This window comes from Vidua chalybeata, chromosome Z (genome assembly GCF_026979565.1).
Source record: "Vidua chalybeata isolate OUT-0048 chromosome Z, bVidCha1 merged haplotype, whole genome shotgun sequence".
Classification (NCBI taxonomy): Eukaryota; Metazoa; Chordata; class Aves; order Passeriformes; family Viduidae; genus Vidua; species Vidua chalybeata.
In genome coordinates, this window is record NC_071570.1 from 41,113,734 (window position 1) to 41,128,722 (window position 14,989).

At 57.5% G+C, this 14,989-nt stretch overlaps 1 protein-coding gene across 12 annotated transcripts; it reads right to left on the bottom strand.

Moving 5' to 3' along the window:
- Positions 1-806: 806 nt before the first annotated feature.
- TPM2 (tropomyosin 2) lies at positions 807-14,285 on the bottom strand. Of its 12 annotated transcripts, none has more exons than XM_053968810.1 (9): positions 14,090-14,285; positions 13,092-13,217; positions 6,892-7,025; positions 5,741-5,858; positions 5,549-5,619; positions 4,710-4,785; positions 4,516-4,578; positions 4,109-4,178; positions 807-1,117 (listed from the first exon to the last, which is right to left on the bottom strand). In XM_053968810.1, the coding sequence occupies exons 1-9, from the start codon at positions 14,201-14,203 to the stop codon at positions 1,035-1,037; spliced, it is 855 nt and encodes a 284-aa protein (XP_053824785.1). In that variant the 5' UTR covers positions 14,204-14,285; the 3' UTR covers positions 807-1,034. The 12 variants fall into 12 exon arrangements, with proteins under 12 accessions (XP_053824785.1, XP_053824783.1, XP_053824792.1 ...); XM_053968808.1 differs by lacking the exon at positions 4,710-4,785 and adding an exon at positions 5,230-5,305; XM_053968813.1 differs by lacking the exon at positions 807-1,117 and adding an exon at positions 1,125-2,333.
- Positions 14,286-14,989: the final 704 nt, after the last annotated feature.

Genomic DNA, 14,989 nt, shown 5'->3' on the forward strand with positions numbered 1-14,989 from the left:
CCTGTCAGTCTCTTGCTGGGTCTGGCTTGACAAGGGGTCAGCATGAATTGTGTTTCCTGGCAGTATGTGGATGTGCTTTTAGAGGGATATCCGCTGGGGAGCATGGGACAACAGGGTTTGGTCCACATCATAGAGGGGCTTGAAGTGAAGGGCAGGACAAGATAATGGCTTTGGGCATCCCCAGGAAATCCAGCCCATTTTGGTAACAGCAATGAGACACATCCGGCAGCTCTTCAATTGGTGTTGGAGAAAATACAGCAAGCCAGGAAGAAACTTCCTGAACACTTTGTCTGCTGCATTAATATTTGCTAGCTTCTGCAGCTGTCCCTCAGGCAGGTGTTCAGTCACTGGCAAAAGAAATTGCAACTAGTACAAAGTGTGAGCAGCTAATCCCATAGCTGGAGAAGACCCTGACAACTAATAATGTGTGCATGCATGATCATGTGCTTGTGTGTTTTCTCGTTGTCATAAACATGAACCCTCCATGGAGATGTCAAGAACCTTGTGGCTTCCCCAACTGCCAAGCCAGTAGCATGCAGACTGTGGAAGGGAACCCACCAGTGACCTGGTTTATCACTGTGTACTTGAAGAGGTTGGTGAGTTTGAGCTTGAGACCTGGAGGTTTCCTCTGTTTTTCAAGGAAGTGATGAAGATGAGGGAATACAGTCCAAACCACGTGGTTATCATTTCGAGCCCACCACAGCCACAGAGGTCCTCCTCACCCTCCATGCATGAATTGGGGAGGGAGACCCACACCTCCTCTCCCACTGCCTGTACCGACCCAAAGGACCAAACACAGCCATCCATCTTGTCAAACTGCTTTAATATTTGGACATAAAGACAGACATAAAGAGCCAGTTAGGCTGTGCACAAACAAGATCCCCTTGAGCAACAGTGCAAGGCTGCTGAGCTTCCCTTCTCAACGGAGGTGTGGATTTGGCCAAGATGCAGTTCAGCTAATGACTGCATCCTGAGCATGCCAGTGGGGTGCATGTGTTCAGTAGGGAAAAGGGATAGGGGCTTGCGAGGGCAGCTCAGAGGTTGTTCAGCTCCAGTAAGGTCTGGTCCAGGACCTGGTGTATCCCCACGTTCTCCTCTTTGGCACTGGCCAGGCTCTCTGTGAATACAAGGGACACCCAGCCACGCACACAGACACAACCCAAATGTTCCCAGGTGCAGCGGGACCCACACACACCACACCAAGCACACACACACACACAGATGGACATTTCAGTACAGCAACGGCCCCCAGTCAAATGGGGCGTCCCCTGCGGAGCATAGTCCACAAAGGTAGCCCCATTTCTGGCAGGGATGAGTCCAGCCACTCTGGGATCTGCCAGGGAAGCCAGGCCAGTCAGGCTGGTCACAGGCAGTTACCACTCTTCAGCATTTCCATCTTCCCAGGTTGCCCTGTTGCCCATGGCTGGGCACTCTGCAGCACAGGTGCTGCTGGTGAGTACCATTATTTGGCCAGACACTGGGACACCACCACTGGCCAGCTGCACAAACCCTTGGCCAGCAGAAGCAGAGAACCAATGCCTGCTGCATGACCCAGCAGTGCTCCATGAAGAAAAGAAGTGAGAAAGCAGCCCATTAACAGTCTAGGAGAGTAGGCAGAGGACAACAGAGAGATAAGGAGCAGAGCTAACAAGGCTACAAGGATAAGCTCTGCCAAGGCAGCCTCCCTCTGGTGTTCACTTCCAAATAGCATCCTGCTTCCCCCAGAGATGGGGATGGAACAAGACTGCTGTCCACTCAGCCCCATCTCCCAGTGTGCCCTGCTAGCCTCTTCCTTGTCCCAAGTTTGGGGCAGCTGGTGCTGCTGGATCCTTAGCTCTTTTCCCAGCCTTCCCAGCACCCTCCAAGGACCTCTTCCTAAGGGGATCCATCCTGCACAATTTGGGGTGACCAGACTGAGGAGGAAAAGGCTGCCCAGTGACTCCCAGAACAAGGGGAGGAAGGCAGCAATACAAACCACCGTATCCCTCCCCAGCAGAGCCAGGATGATGCCAGAGGACAGCCATCACTACATGGGCATCCCAGGACATCCCGAAACCCCTAATATCTCTCCCACAAAAACTGATCAACTCCAGAGGGGTGCCCTGTCCTGCCCAATCAGGGTAGCTACCCCTATGAGGATAAGGCAAGGCTCCACACCCTGCCTCACCCCAGTGGGGAGGGGCTCCCATCCTGGAGCCAGCCTGGCCAAAATGGGGCAGGGAAGCTGGGCTGGGGCCAGGAGCTCTGGGCAGCTCAGTTGTTAAGTTCAGTAAGGATGACCCGCAGCTCGTTAGTGAGAACACGGTTTTTCTCGGCCTCCTGCTGAGAGCGCTCTAGAGAAAATGGAGACATCAACGCAGCACAGGAAAGAGAGAGAAAAAAGTGAGTTAGTGAAAATAGACAGCATTTCTGAAAGCCTTCGCTGGGAACACCACAAGTCACACAGCCAGTGGTGGGATACAGCTGGACTGGCAGGAGGCAGCCAGTCTTGGTGCAGGGACAAGGCTGTAGGTCCATCAGTTTGGAAACTGGGTTCTGGGACACAGTAGGGTGAAGAAGGAGGAGGTGGATCAGGACCAATTTAGGGATCACAAGAGATCACTACTGAAGGGTAGCACCAGCCTCTTCACTAAGGGAAGGTGATGCAGGAGCTATGACAGGGATGAGATTGCTGCTTGTAGGGAATGTCTGAGAGTAGAGACAGGGAATGGACAGGACCAGGTCTAACCCTGACATTTCACGCCAAAAGACTCATGGAGAAGATGGCATGAGATGGGGAAAGCTGCATACGACAGTCAGGGGGTGGCTGGGGTCAGCACGATGGCCCCATCCAGCTCAGCCTGGCAGTGTGGGAGCCTCTTGGGTCTCAGCCGTAGTCAGCCTGGGGGCCCCGTGGCTGTGAGTTGCCTGCAACCACCTCCTACCACACTGCTGACAGTACCCACATGAGACAGGCAGGAGATGAGGGATAGAGTGGCATGAAGAAAACAAAGGAGAAACCAATGTTAAACTTTTATTGATATCAACTCATTAACCGAGAGGGACAGAACACAAAAGAAAAGTCGCGAGATACAAACTGAAGAGCAATGTGCAAAGGACAGAAGGGTGAGGGAGGAGTGAGGGTCACCTGCCTGCTGGGGAACAAGGTGTCTGCACAGTTGGATCCAACCCTCTATCCCCCAGGCCTGAGCTTTGGCAGTGGAGGTGCCGCTTCCCCAGTGCAGGTCATCCCCATGCTGGGGCCAGCAAGCAGCACCGGGGGACTTTGCTGGAAGTATATGGCGGGGGGAAATGGCCCCCCAGCCCCGGAGCTGCAGGGTCCCCAGTGCTTCTGCTGCTGGGGAGCCAAGGAGGGAGCTGCTGGAACAAAGGGCATCTGGGCACAGTCCTGATCCCCAGGGCAATGCTGTGGCATGGGCCTACAACTACACTGTCCAGTCAGTTTGTGGGGCTGCTCTCCTGCCCTGAGCAAACAGCTCTAAGCACCTACATCTTGTCTCCCCAAAGAGGGGTACAGCGGGAACACCCTGGGTCAGCTCCTGTCCCAAAGGAGCTGATGGACAGGCACAGGCTAGGTAGGACAGAGAAGGACAGAGAGGGTAGGGAGAGAGGTGGGATGGCCAGGCAGGCAAACAGCTGAGCTGGGGAGAGACAGGCAGGGAGCAGGTGCAGTGCTGGTGCCCAGCATGGGGCTCAGAGGGAGGTGATGTCATTAAGTGCATTGTCCAGCTCCTCACTGATGGCTTTGTACTTCATCTTCTGTGCATACACTTCATCTGCAGGTGAGGGCAGGCAGGGAGCAGATGGTGGAATAGTGTGGAGGACACAAGGTAGAGAGAGAGAGTGGCTGTGAGCAGTGGGCTGACAGCAGCAGGGGTGTGCAGGCACAGGCAGCATGGATGTGGACTCTATTGCCTACCCAAGGGCAGGGCCCAGACCCCAGGAGCTCTGTGCTCCCACACCAGATGCTGCAGCATCCAGCCTCTCCACTCCCAGAACTCCTGACCACCCCTCCCTCTGGCCATGCACTGTCCAGCCCCAGCAGGGGCATGGTGTGTCCAGTGCCACCCCAGGAAAGAAGGACACCGGGCTGGTGGGGACATTTTACCTTCTAGGTCATCAATGGTTTTCTCCAGCTTCGCCACAGACCTCTCGGCAAACTCCGCCCGGGTCTCAGCCTGTGGGAAGTACAGCAGGGAAAGGGTGAGCTGCAGGACACAATGGGTGATGCAGGCTGCACTGCACTCCAAATTTGCCCCATTTGCATCTCTGGTACCCTTCTCCAGAACCCCTCCCATGGGAAAGGCAAGGGTCAAGAAGTGACAAAGGCTCCATGAAAGTCTCACACCCTAAATCAGAACAGACTAATGGAAGTCATAAAGTCATCCCAGACCCAGGTACCTGCTATGATGCTGGGCTGCAATTTAGGAAACCATGAGAGAACATAAGCATAATGGGGTCAAAACCCATTCAGGATGGCAAGCACTGATTCAGTGGCAGCCCTACAACTCTTACCTCCTTCAGCTTTTCCCCTAGAAGCTTGATTTCCTCCTCATACTTATCCTCCTTGGTGGAATACTGCAGAGACAGAGACAAGCACCTGTGAGTTCCAAAGCATGCCTCCAGCTGACCTTCACCCCAGCAGAAGACTGCAGCATTCCCAGACCCCACACATTCTTCCCAACCCTAGTAGCCTCACTGGGTCCTACCTTGTCAGCCTGGGCCTCCAGGGACTTCAAGTTGTTGGTGACAATTTTCAGCTCCTCCTCTAGGTCACCACATTTACTACATCCCAAGCAGGGCCGGCAGGAGGGGGGGAGTGGGGCCAGAGGGCAGGAGAGAAGCAGGAGCAGAAAGAACAGGCATGGGGAAGCAGGAAAGAAAGAGAGAAAACAAGTTGAGAAAGGAGAAAACTCAGTGCACGTGGACCAGGAGCAGAGCTACTGTGAGCAGGAGCTGCCAGGACGCATCTGTTCATCCGTTCCTTGTGCTTCCTTGCACGGATACCTCGTGCATCACCACCAGCCAAGCTCTCACTGGCCCCTCCAGGGAAGCAGGGATGGAGGGATGGAGGAGCGTGCCCAGCCTGCACCTGCTGGAGAGGGAGGCGAGGGGAGGCTGGTGCTGGAGGCAGTGGTGCAGAAAGGAGAGAGGTGGCTCGCATGGTTCGAGAGACAGCGACAGAGAGAGGGGGCTGCTGCACATTGCCCCGCACCCCTGCCCCAGTACCTCTTCCTCTGAGGCAATGAGGGATTTGAGAGACTGGTCCATGGTCCGCAGCTCTTCTTCCAACTGTCTCACTCGGCTGGGGTGGAAGAGGGGCACCCCGGGAGGGGGACAGCAGAGAACAGGGTCAAGGATATGATGCCAGTGAGTTGGCACACCCCTATCCCCAGCCTGCAATCCCGAAGACCACCCCAATGACAGACCCTGCTGCTTCCAGGGATAGACATCCCCATCCCCATGTCTGCCAGGGATTTGGGACAAGGGCTGTGTAGGACCCCTGCATGGGACCCATGCTCCCAGGCCCACCAGGAGCCCTGCTCACCTCTCCGCCACCTCTGCCCTCTCCTCTGAGCGCTCCAGCTCTCCCTCAAGAACGACCAGCTTGCGGGCAACCTGTTGATGGCAGCAAGTGACCCATGTTAACCCTGTGCTTGCCCCAGCCCGGGGCACAGGGCTATAAGGAGATAGCTCTGGGTGCTGCCAGGGTGTCAGGACTGGGGAATGGGGTACACACCTCCTCGTATTTGCGGTCAGCCTCCTCTGCTATGTGCTTTGCCTCCTTCAGCTGCATTTCCTGGAGTTCCATCTTCTCTTCATCTTTCATGGCCCTGTTTTCGATGACCTTCATGCCTCTGAGGAAAGACCATGCCAGATTTTACTGCTTGTTGGTCAAGGTGTCATCTGCATATCTTGCCTGCCCATCTGCATATCCTGTACCCTAAAAACATCACCCTCTAGCTTCGGAGACACAGGACATTGCTCGGGGAGGATGGCACACAGTAGGATCACACCACCAGTACCCCAAAAATGCTCCTGTGCAGAATTACAGTGGAGCTGGCCCCAGGGTTATGTTCCAGAGTGTAGTATGGCTATGGTGCCCCTCAAGCAGGCAGGTCCTGAAACCATATCTGGGGGGGAAAAGGTGTCCAGCCCAGGATGAGCCAGCCACAACCTTCACAAAAACAGCCTGACAGGTGGGAACCCGTTAGGAAATACTGGAAAACATCCTGTGGCAAAGCCTTGCTCATTTGGGGTGATGCTCACAAACAAGGGATTACCAAACCTTCACAGAAGGAGCTCCTGCAGACTCTTCTCCTCTCACTCAGATGCTGTTGCTCAAACTGATCTTTGCCAATGGAGGGAAGAGCTCACATAACCGCCAGGAACACTGTGACATGTCTGGATGCTCCCATACAACCTGAGTGCCCTTGCCTGCACAGCTCCAGTCTGGGAAACCTACTTGCCCTGAGGATGGGGCAACATACACCCTGTAGAAGTCTTTTTGAATGAGGCTGTCTTTTGTTCAAATCTGACCTTGGTTACCAGCACAGAGGTTTCCTCTTGGGCTGTTATTTTGTCCTGGAGCATCTAAAGCTGCTCCAGGGAATAAAACATGCTCATATCTTCTTCTGACTTTGGTTACAGTCTGGCGCTTTTATAAATATCAGATAAAATTTTTCAGGATTTTATGTGTGCTCTGGATAAGAGTGTCTGTATCTGGGGACTTCTTTGTATTGTGGCTTTGCTCTCTCCCTTTGAAGTCTGCAGGAAAGGGAACAGAAACCCCAATAAGGTCACCTCAGAGGGACCCCACTGTAAAACTAAGGGAGCTGTCTGCAAACCATGGTGACCTGATACCACTCCCACTATCCCCTTCCATCCCACCTCTCGCTCTCATCAGCTGCCTTCTCAGCTTCCTCCAGCTTCTGCAGGGCAGTGGCCAGACGCTCCTGGGCGCGGTCCAGCTCCTCCTCTACCAACTGGATACGGCGGTTGAGAGAAGCCACTTCAGCCTCAGCCTGGGGGAACAGAAACCCCTCAGTCATCCCATGTCAAATACATATATTGAAAAAAGCATTTTCAATGATTACTCCTGTTTACCATCCAGAACACCCCTTGGCACTGTGCAACAAGCACATTCACTGGAATGGCATGCCTGACCATGCATTCCTCACCTCTCTATAGGGTTATCTCCATGCCTAGTAGCTGTTTAATGCTGCCTTCTCCCAAGCTTGCAGCGCCAGCTTGCCATGTGCAGCCCCACCATGTCCTCAAACTTCCAGCTCCTGCCCTGGAGGGGGACGAGGCACGTTCCTGGGCCAGGGTGGCCATAGCAACCGTGCCGTCACTGGGATGGTATTTGGGGTTTGCAGAGCAGTGAGTAAAGGAGGAGGAATGCCCTGTGCAGCTTCGCTCCCAAAAAGGAGATGGGAACTGCTTGTGGATTTCCTGTTTATAGAGGCAGTGGAGTAGGCCGGGAGCTTCTCCGGCAGGAGCCCCCAGGGCCCTGTGCAACAGGACAGCCTGAAGCCAAGCACGGAGCCCCCCCAGCTGATGTACAGCACAGTGCCGGGGGCAGTGAAGCAAGTCGCCCTCGGCAGGCTGGCGCCTGGCCAGGATGAGGCTGGCAGGACCAGAGCCCTCCCTTTCCCAGGCTCCCCACGCCAGGGCTGGGAGCTGGGGCTGGCCAGGAGCAGTGGCCCTGGCCCTCCGCCAGCCTGTTGACGCCTGGCCTTGCACTCTTTCCATTTGGAAAAGGCCTCCTGCTCCATCGCCACAGTCAGGAAATGCTGCCTCAGCAGCTCTCAGCCCCGCTTCCCACTAGGAGGGTGCGAGGAAGACAAACTCCCAAATATCAAGGGATGGGTGGCCATAAGACCTCACCGTGGGCAGCAGCTTCATGCACCAACCGAGGAGACAGAGGCTCCTGCTTATTCACAGCCTGCAGCACGACTGGACACATCCAGCCTCATGCTCCAGCAGTGGGAATGCCTCAGGGAATACAAGTCAAGCACAGGGACTATGGGAACAGCAAGGGGCTGTCACCCTGCATGGCCCCACTGAGCACCCGCAATCCCCTGTGGGGAGTTGGCAGGGTGGGGACAGGCAGCTGGCATCTCTTTGAGATGGCTGCCAGCCCCACAGCTGCGAGCCCCACAGCCACCTCCGCCCCACAATCACCCTTTCTACAGACCCTCAGAGATCTCGTCCCTTGCCAGACCGCCCAATGGGGAACTGGAGCTGGTGCCCACAGGGCAGTGCTCTGCCTGCAGCATCAGTCTCACTGCGTCGGTTGATTTTTTTCCCCGGGGAATCACCCCCGAAATGGGTCAGAGCTGCCCGGATGGACACTTGGGAACATGAGCTCCCCCGGCAGCTCCCAGTGACCAGGGAACCCGATCTGAGGCTGCAGGAAGGGGCCATTTCCTCCACACACAGCCCGAGTGACAACAACCCGGGTACCGCACCCAGCTCTGCCGCTCCTGATATGGTGAGAATGTTGAATGAGTGGGCATAGGAAACAGAAAGAAAGGAAGAAAACAGAAAGCTCCAACAACTACAAAGACAAACCAGGAAAAAGCTGCAGCTTGGGCATACCATCCCGCTGTCAAAATGAAAATTTTGGCCTGAGGCAGTGTGAAGGGGTGGCTTGTCCCCACGAAGGGACAGGCTGGAGCTAAAGCTCTGCGGCCCGAACGACAGAGTCCGCTGGAAGCCAGACAAGAGCCTGGGCGTGGGATTCTGAGCTGCGCACGCCGGCCTCTGAGGGAAGAGATCCGTTCCCGGGAGGCACCCGATCCCAAGGCAGGGCTGGCCACTGCCCGCTCCCAGCGCCCGGCCAGCCGGGAAGCCCTGGGGAGCCCCGCTGCACACAGCATCTTCTCTCGCCAGACCGACGGAGGAGGGAGGCGGCTGGCGGAGACCGCCCGCAGGCAGGGACTGCCCCGAGCTCCCTGCCCCGAGGCTCTCGCCGGCTGGGTGGCAGCTCCCCGCGGCTCCCCGGGAACCTCCCGGCGCTCCTGCGCCCCGGCGGCAGCCAACCCGGCAACCGGGGCTCAGGGGGGCCGGGGCCGGCCCGCCAGAAGCGATGCCGGCAGCGGGACCGGAGCCGGCGGGGGATCCCGAGGAGCTGCCGGGGTGCCCCCCGCCCTCCCTCTTCCCATTCCAGAGGCCCTTACCCGCTCCCGGGCCTGCCGCTCGGCATCGGCCTCCCGCTGCAGGTGCTCGGCGCGCTCCTCCGCCTCGTCGGCCACCTGCTGCAGGCTTTGGATCTTCTTCTTGACGGCATCGATGGAGCTGGCGCTGGCCATAGCGGGGGCTGCCGGCGGGGAGGCCGAGCCGCCGAGCCCTTTGTGGGATCCGCCCGGCTCGGGCAGGAAGCGCTCAGGCAGCGGCCGCTCCCGCCGCCCGCCCTGCCTCCATCCCTTCCTGCTCCTCCTCCTCCTCCTCCTCCTGCTGCTGCTCCTGCTACTGCTGCTGACCTGCTCCGCCGCACCCCCCGTCTAGGTGTGCGGTGCTCACCCACGGCAGGAGAGAGTTCCCACGTCGGGAGGGATGCACAGTGCCCCTCATCCCAAACAGGACAGAGGGTGCCCGCGGGCAGGGTGCGTGGTCCTCTCCAGGCTTTGATCACTGTTTCCACATCCCTACCAAGGCAAGATGCACAGATGCCTCTGGGCAGGGCACACTATCCCCCCACCCTGGGTCAGCACACATGGTCCCAGGCAGATGCATGGTCCCCTGACGGTTACATGGCCAGCACAGTGGCCCCAAGGCAGGGCACACACTTCTCTCTGTGCCCAGGATGCATGCTGCCCTCCAGGCAGGGATGCACCATCACACTGAAATCCCCCAGAGCAATGGACAGGACCCCAGGGAAATAGACTCTTTTCCAGCAGTCCATGGAGTCTGTGAGTGCTGGACCCTGTCCTGTGTGAGCCCCCATGGCCACAGGAGCAATGTACCCATGTGTGCTCCCCAAGTGCTGCCCTCCCCAGCCATTGCTGCAGAGCTAAGGAGGGTTGTGGATTTTTCGTTATGGGAAGTCAGTAAGAGGCATGAGCAGAGCCTGCTCCTGGGCATCCTCTGGGGGTACGTGGGCTGCAGCCAGGTGCCCAGCATCCATCATGTTCAGTCCCTTGGTATCTACTCCCCAATGTGAGGACCTGTCCTGCAGCCCCACAGAGACTCATAGGCCCCATGGAGACCCTAGCACCTCCTGCCTTGGGGACTGTGACCCATGGGGGAGGTCAAACCTCCAGCTCCTGGGTCTCCATCCTGGCTGGGGCACATGTCTTGATCCATCAGAAGTTGGAGCTGCTGGCACTCAATCCTCCCTTAAGATGTACTGACAGCTCCCTGGCTGCACTTCACACCTGCCTCCAGGAATGCCAGTTCCCAGGCTGAGCTCACCAGCTGGCATCAGCTCCAGGGGTCCTGGGGGTGACTCAGCCCCACTGCTATCTGCACCCTGCAGATCCGTGTCCCCTTGCCAAGAGGCAGCGGAAGAGGTGATACTGTGGGTCCCCTGGGAGCACACAGCCTTGGGCTTGGCCGTGGGCCTAGCTGGTCCTGCCCCTTCCCGCTCCAAGGCCTGGATGTCAGTAATGCACAAGCTAGGACATGGGAGCCCAGAGCAGAAAAAAAGGGTTCCTGGCAGCAGTGGGGCAGGGACAAGCCAGCTGCAGGCAGAAGGGGGACAGGTTAGGGGACAGCCACCCTCATCCCCTAGTAGCCAGGCTAGGTGCCTCCTGCGGTGGCCCCACCCCGAGATGCAGTCACTTCCCAGCAGAGTCCAGTTCCCTCCCACCAGCTCAGGGAATAGCCAAATAAGAGCAAAGTCTCGGCTGGGGAAAGCAGCTGGGGCGGGAACACGGGTGAAGTTTTTGGGATCGTGGCTTAGGAACAGCAGAGTTTCCCTAAGGCCCCTGCGGGGTGGCTGGAGACAGGCCAATGCTGGCCATGCGGGGCAATGGAGAGGGCTGTTCTGGTCTAAATCTGCTGTCCCAGCTGCATCGTTTCCAGCAGCCCTTGCCCATCCTGACCTGGGCACCATGGGCTGTCCCTTCTGGTGACAAGAGGTTCTGGGACCACAGTGGGTTCGCAGAGCTGCTGGGAAGCTCTGTGGAGTTACTGATCAAGAGTCAGGCATTCCCTGCTCTGTGCACTATCTGACACCTCTCCAAGTGCTTGGGGCAAAGTATTTGCACTCTTTAGTGCAGTCCCCATGGCTTTCATGCCCCCACATCCAGTGCCAGCACCAGGGCAGGCCCATACTGAGGTGGCTGTTTATTCTTTTAAGGCATTGACATTTCTGCCAAAAGCAGGAGGCTGCCTGGATCGCTGGTATGAGCCAGAGCCATCTGAGGAACTGGGACACTCTGTGCTCACAGGCACCTACTGTCCTGGCAGCCAGGGAGGACATGGGGATGCCTAAGTGAGCATGCGCTGGGGATCCACCCAACGCTTCTTCTGCTGGAAGCAGAAGCTGTGCTGCACCTCACACCAGGGAGGAGGTGACACCAGCCCTGGCACTTCGAGCTGTCAGCACACAGCCACAGGTCCCTGGTGCAGAGGGGTGATTCCCAGAGCCCCACACATGGTGCAGCCTGTCCAGGCTTTGGCATGGCCCTGGGAGGGCTGTGCTGGTGATGGAGCCCTGGCTGTGATGCAGCCAGCCTCAAGCCTGACACTGCTTCTTCACCATGGCTCCTGCCCTGGCCCTTCCCCAGTGGCTCCCATCCACTGTATGGTATGGGACTCTCCATGCTGAAGCCCACAGATTTGCCTAACTGCTGTGGACCAAGAGCAGGGAAACACCCTCCCTTGCTCAGGATGGCATTGCACAGCCCACTGCCAGCAGCAAACCACTCTACACCCCACAGATGACATCTGCCCAGCACCACTGTTTGCCCCTTTCTCTGAGCCCTGCACTGGGAACGTCACATCCACTCTCAGCCTGAGTTTGCCCTGTCCCATACCAGCACAGAACCAATTAAATCAACAGCCGCCACCTTGCCCAGCTTGATATGCCTGCCCCATGCTAGGTTGAATGTGCCCTTCCAGAAGATTCTCAGTGTTTTAAAGGAGAGTCATCTGTAGGATCAGCAAAGAGGTCTGAGGAGACTCCTGGCTGCTGCCTAGGGGCTCTGGGCTGCCACAGGACTGGTCCTGCCATTGCTCGTCCTTGTCTGCTCACCCCTGTCCTTGGCGGCGGCCTCAGAGATTTGACGCATCTCCCCCATTTAGCTCCATAAACCCGCTGGGATTGAATTTTTTGTTCTCAATCCTGAAAAGCCTGGCCATGGCCTGCTGGCTGTGCTCCAGATAGCTCTCCTTTAGCTTCTCCTCCAGTTTCCAGGGTTGATTTTCATCAAAGAGGGGCTGGCTATCAAAAGGGGTATTTATTTATAGGGTGTCAAATACCCTGTGTGGCACCACAGGTCATTATACCCATTCCCAAGTGGCCCCATGGCTGCACACAGCTGTTCCATCCTTCATCCTGGCCAGGCACAAGCCAATTTCAACACCTTCCTAACATCTCCCCAGAGGGATCTATTTCCCAGGAGACACATCAGTCATGGCACTAAATAAAACTCTTCCTGGCCTTGCCCTTCTCAGGGTACGAAGTAACACACTGGACCCTAAATCCACCCAAATCCCCCTGCATTCTTCCTTGCAGCCAGCACTAAGCAGCTAACCACAGCAAGAGATTTTTCCATTTCTCTGAATTGCCACAGTTTAGCAAACACCACAGTTTTTCCTACAAGCATTGAGGAGGCGTGTGCCTCAGGATTTGTGACACGGCTTGGGACACTTGTCCCCGTTAGCTTTGGGGAGCCAGCCTGTAAGCTACCCATAAAGTCCAAGACAGGACCAGCAACCAGCACTGCTCACCACACCTGGCCTGGGCCCTGCACCCCACACAGGACCCATCAGCCTGGTTCAGTGTCAACATTGAAGGAATGGGATCCTGACAGTCTTCCCCTCGGACGCTTTCCATATAAGGGCCCCTTCTTCCTTTAGCCCCCCCCACCGAGGTCCAGAGCCTGTGTAGGGAAGGAGCTGCTGGCATGCCTACTTACATCTGTAGCTTTCTTCTCTGCCTGCTCCAGCTTCTCCTGCGCCTCCTTGACAGACTCAGAGTACTTCTCCACCTCATCCTCGGTGCCCTTCAGCTTCTTCTGCAGGCCCTGCTGTTCCTCCTCCAGCTGGGGAAAGGACAAAGGGTGAGGGTCAGGAGAGATGGCAGTGTCTGCAAGTCTGGAAGGGGATCTGTCCTCCCATCCTCCTCCTGGGGACACCCAGCCTGTGTGGGGCACAGCAGGAAAAGATGGACATGGACATGTCCCTCTGACAGCTTTGGGTCTACGGGTCCTTGGGGGGCTCTTGGTGTACAGCAGCTTCCTGGACCCTCATCATCCCTGAACCTGGTGGAGGTAAGGGGCTGGTGGTCTCTTTCCCTGTATAGGGGACTGGAGAGCTCCTGACTTGGGGATAACAGCTCTGGAGGACACCAATCTGTGTTCCTATCTCTGTGGTTGTGCTGGGAGTACGCAGTCCCCAGGGTTCTCCCTGGCACGGGGATAGGGAGGTGGAACTGGGGTGTCCCACTGAGATAAAACATGTTTGGGGGGACCAGTCTAAGGGGTCAGGGGAAAGAGACTGAAGTGTTGGTTCCTGGATCCACATGGGGTGATGTCCCTGGGGACATGGTCGCAGAGAGGGAAGGTCTTAAGGGCTGTCAATCCCTAGGGCTGGCATCCACAAGCAGGACATCCAGTGGGGCAAGGTCCTTGGGCCAGGACATGCTTAGGACAGGGGACTCCAGGCTGGAGAACCAGTGTGGGGAGATCAGTATGGGGATTGCGTGATCCTAGAGAGTGCAGTGTCCCTAGGCTGGACAATCAGTGGGAAGGAATCCCCAGGGCTGGGCACTCAGCAGGATGGGGTTTCCAGGACTGGACAACCGTAGGGTGGAAGGTCCCCAGGCTGGACTTCCAGAAGAACAGGGTCCTGGGGCTGGACACCACTAGAGTGAAGGGTACCCAGGTAATGCCGGGGAAGCCCGTGGGACACCCACCTGCTTGCAGCGATCCTCCGCCTGCTTCTTATCAGCCTCTGCTTGCTCGGCGCGGTCGATGGCATTCTCCTTGTCCAATTTCAGCATCTGCATCTTCTTCTTGATGGCCTCCATGGTGGCGGGATATTGGCGGCGAGGCGCGGGGCGGCAGAGGGACGGGGAGCACCGACAGCGACGGGAGCACCGGCAGCGGAGGGAGCACCGGCACTGCGTTCCCCGCCCCGCCGAGCTGCCTAAAAGCTGGGGAGGGGCCGTGCCGGGCGGGGGCTGCCCCGGTACCTCCCCCGCCGCCCGCCAGCACCTTTTAGGGACTGGCTCGCCACCGGCCCTCGCACCGAGCGGGACGGGGGGGCGGCCCCCCAGCGGCCATCGCCACAGCCCTGGCGCCCGGCACCCACCGGGGAACAGGGCGAGGGACACCCCGGGTCACGCTCTAGGGACAATCCGATGGTACTGGGCAAGAGATGCCCCCGGGATACTGTGCTACGGGTAGCCTGGTGGCGCTGGGTGATTGACACCCCCGGGCAACGCTGTGGTGGTACCCCTGTGATACTGGATTAGGGACACTCCGTAGCACTGTGCTAGGGGTACCCCAATGGCACCGGGCAGGGGACATCCTGGGGCACTGAGTACGGGTACCCTGGTGGCACTGGCCCCAGTTAAAACTGTCCTCATGCTAGTGCCCTAGGTACGCCACATACCTTGTCACCGCACCCTGGGGCCTGAGGGACCCTGCTTGCTGGCACTAGCATGGGGACACCTCAAGAGCTGGCATGGCACTTGGGAACACCAATGGACTGGCACGGAAGTGTAGGGGACACACTCAGGCTGTGATTGCACTATGGGACACATTTGGCTAGCATTGCCCACATGGGGAAAATCCCCCAGGACAGAAGTGAG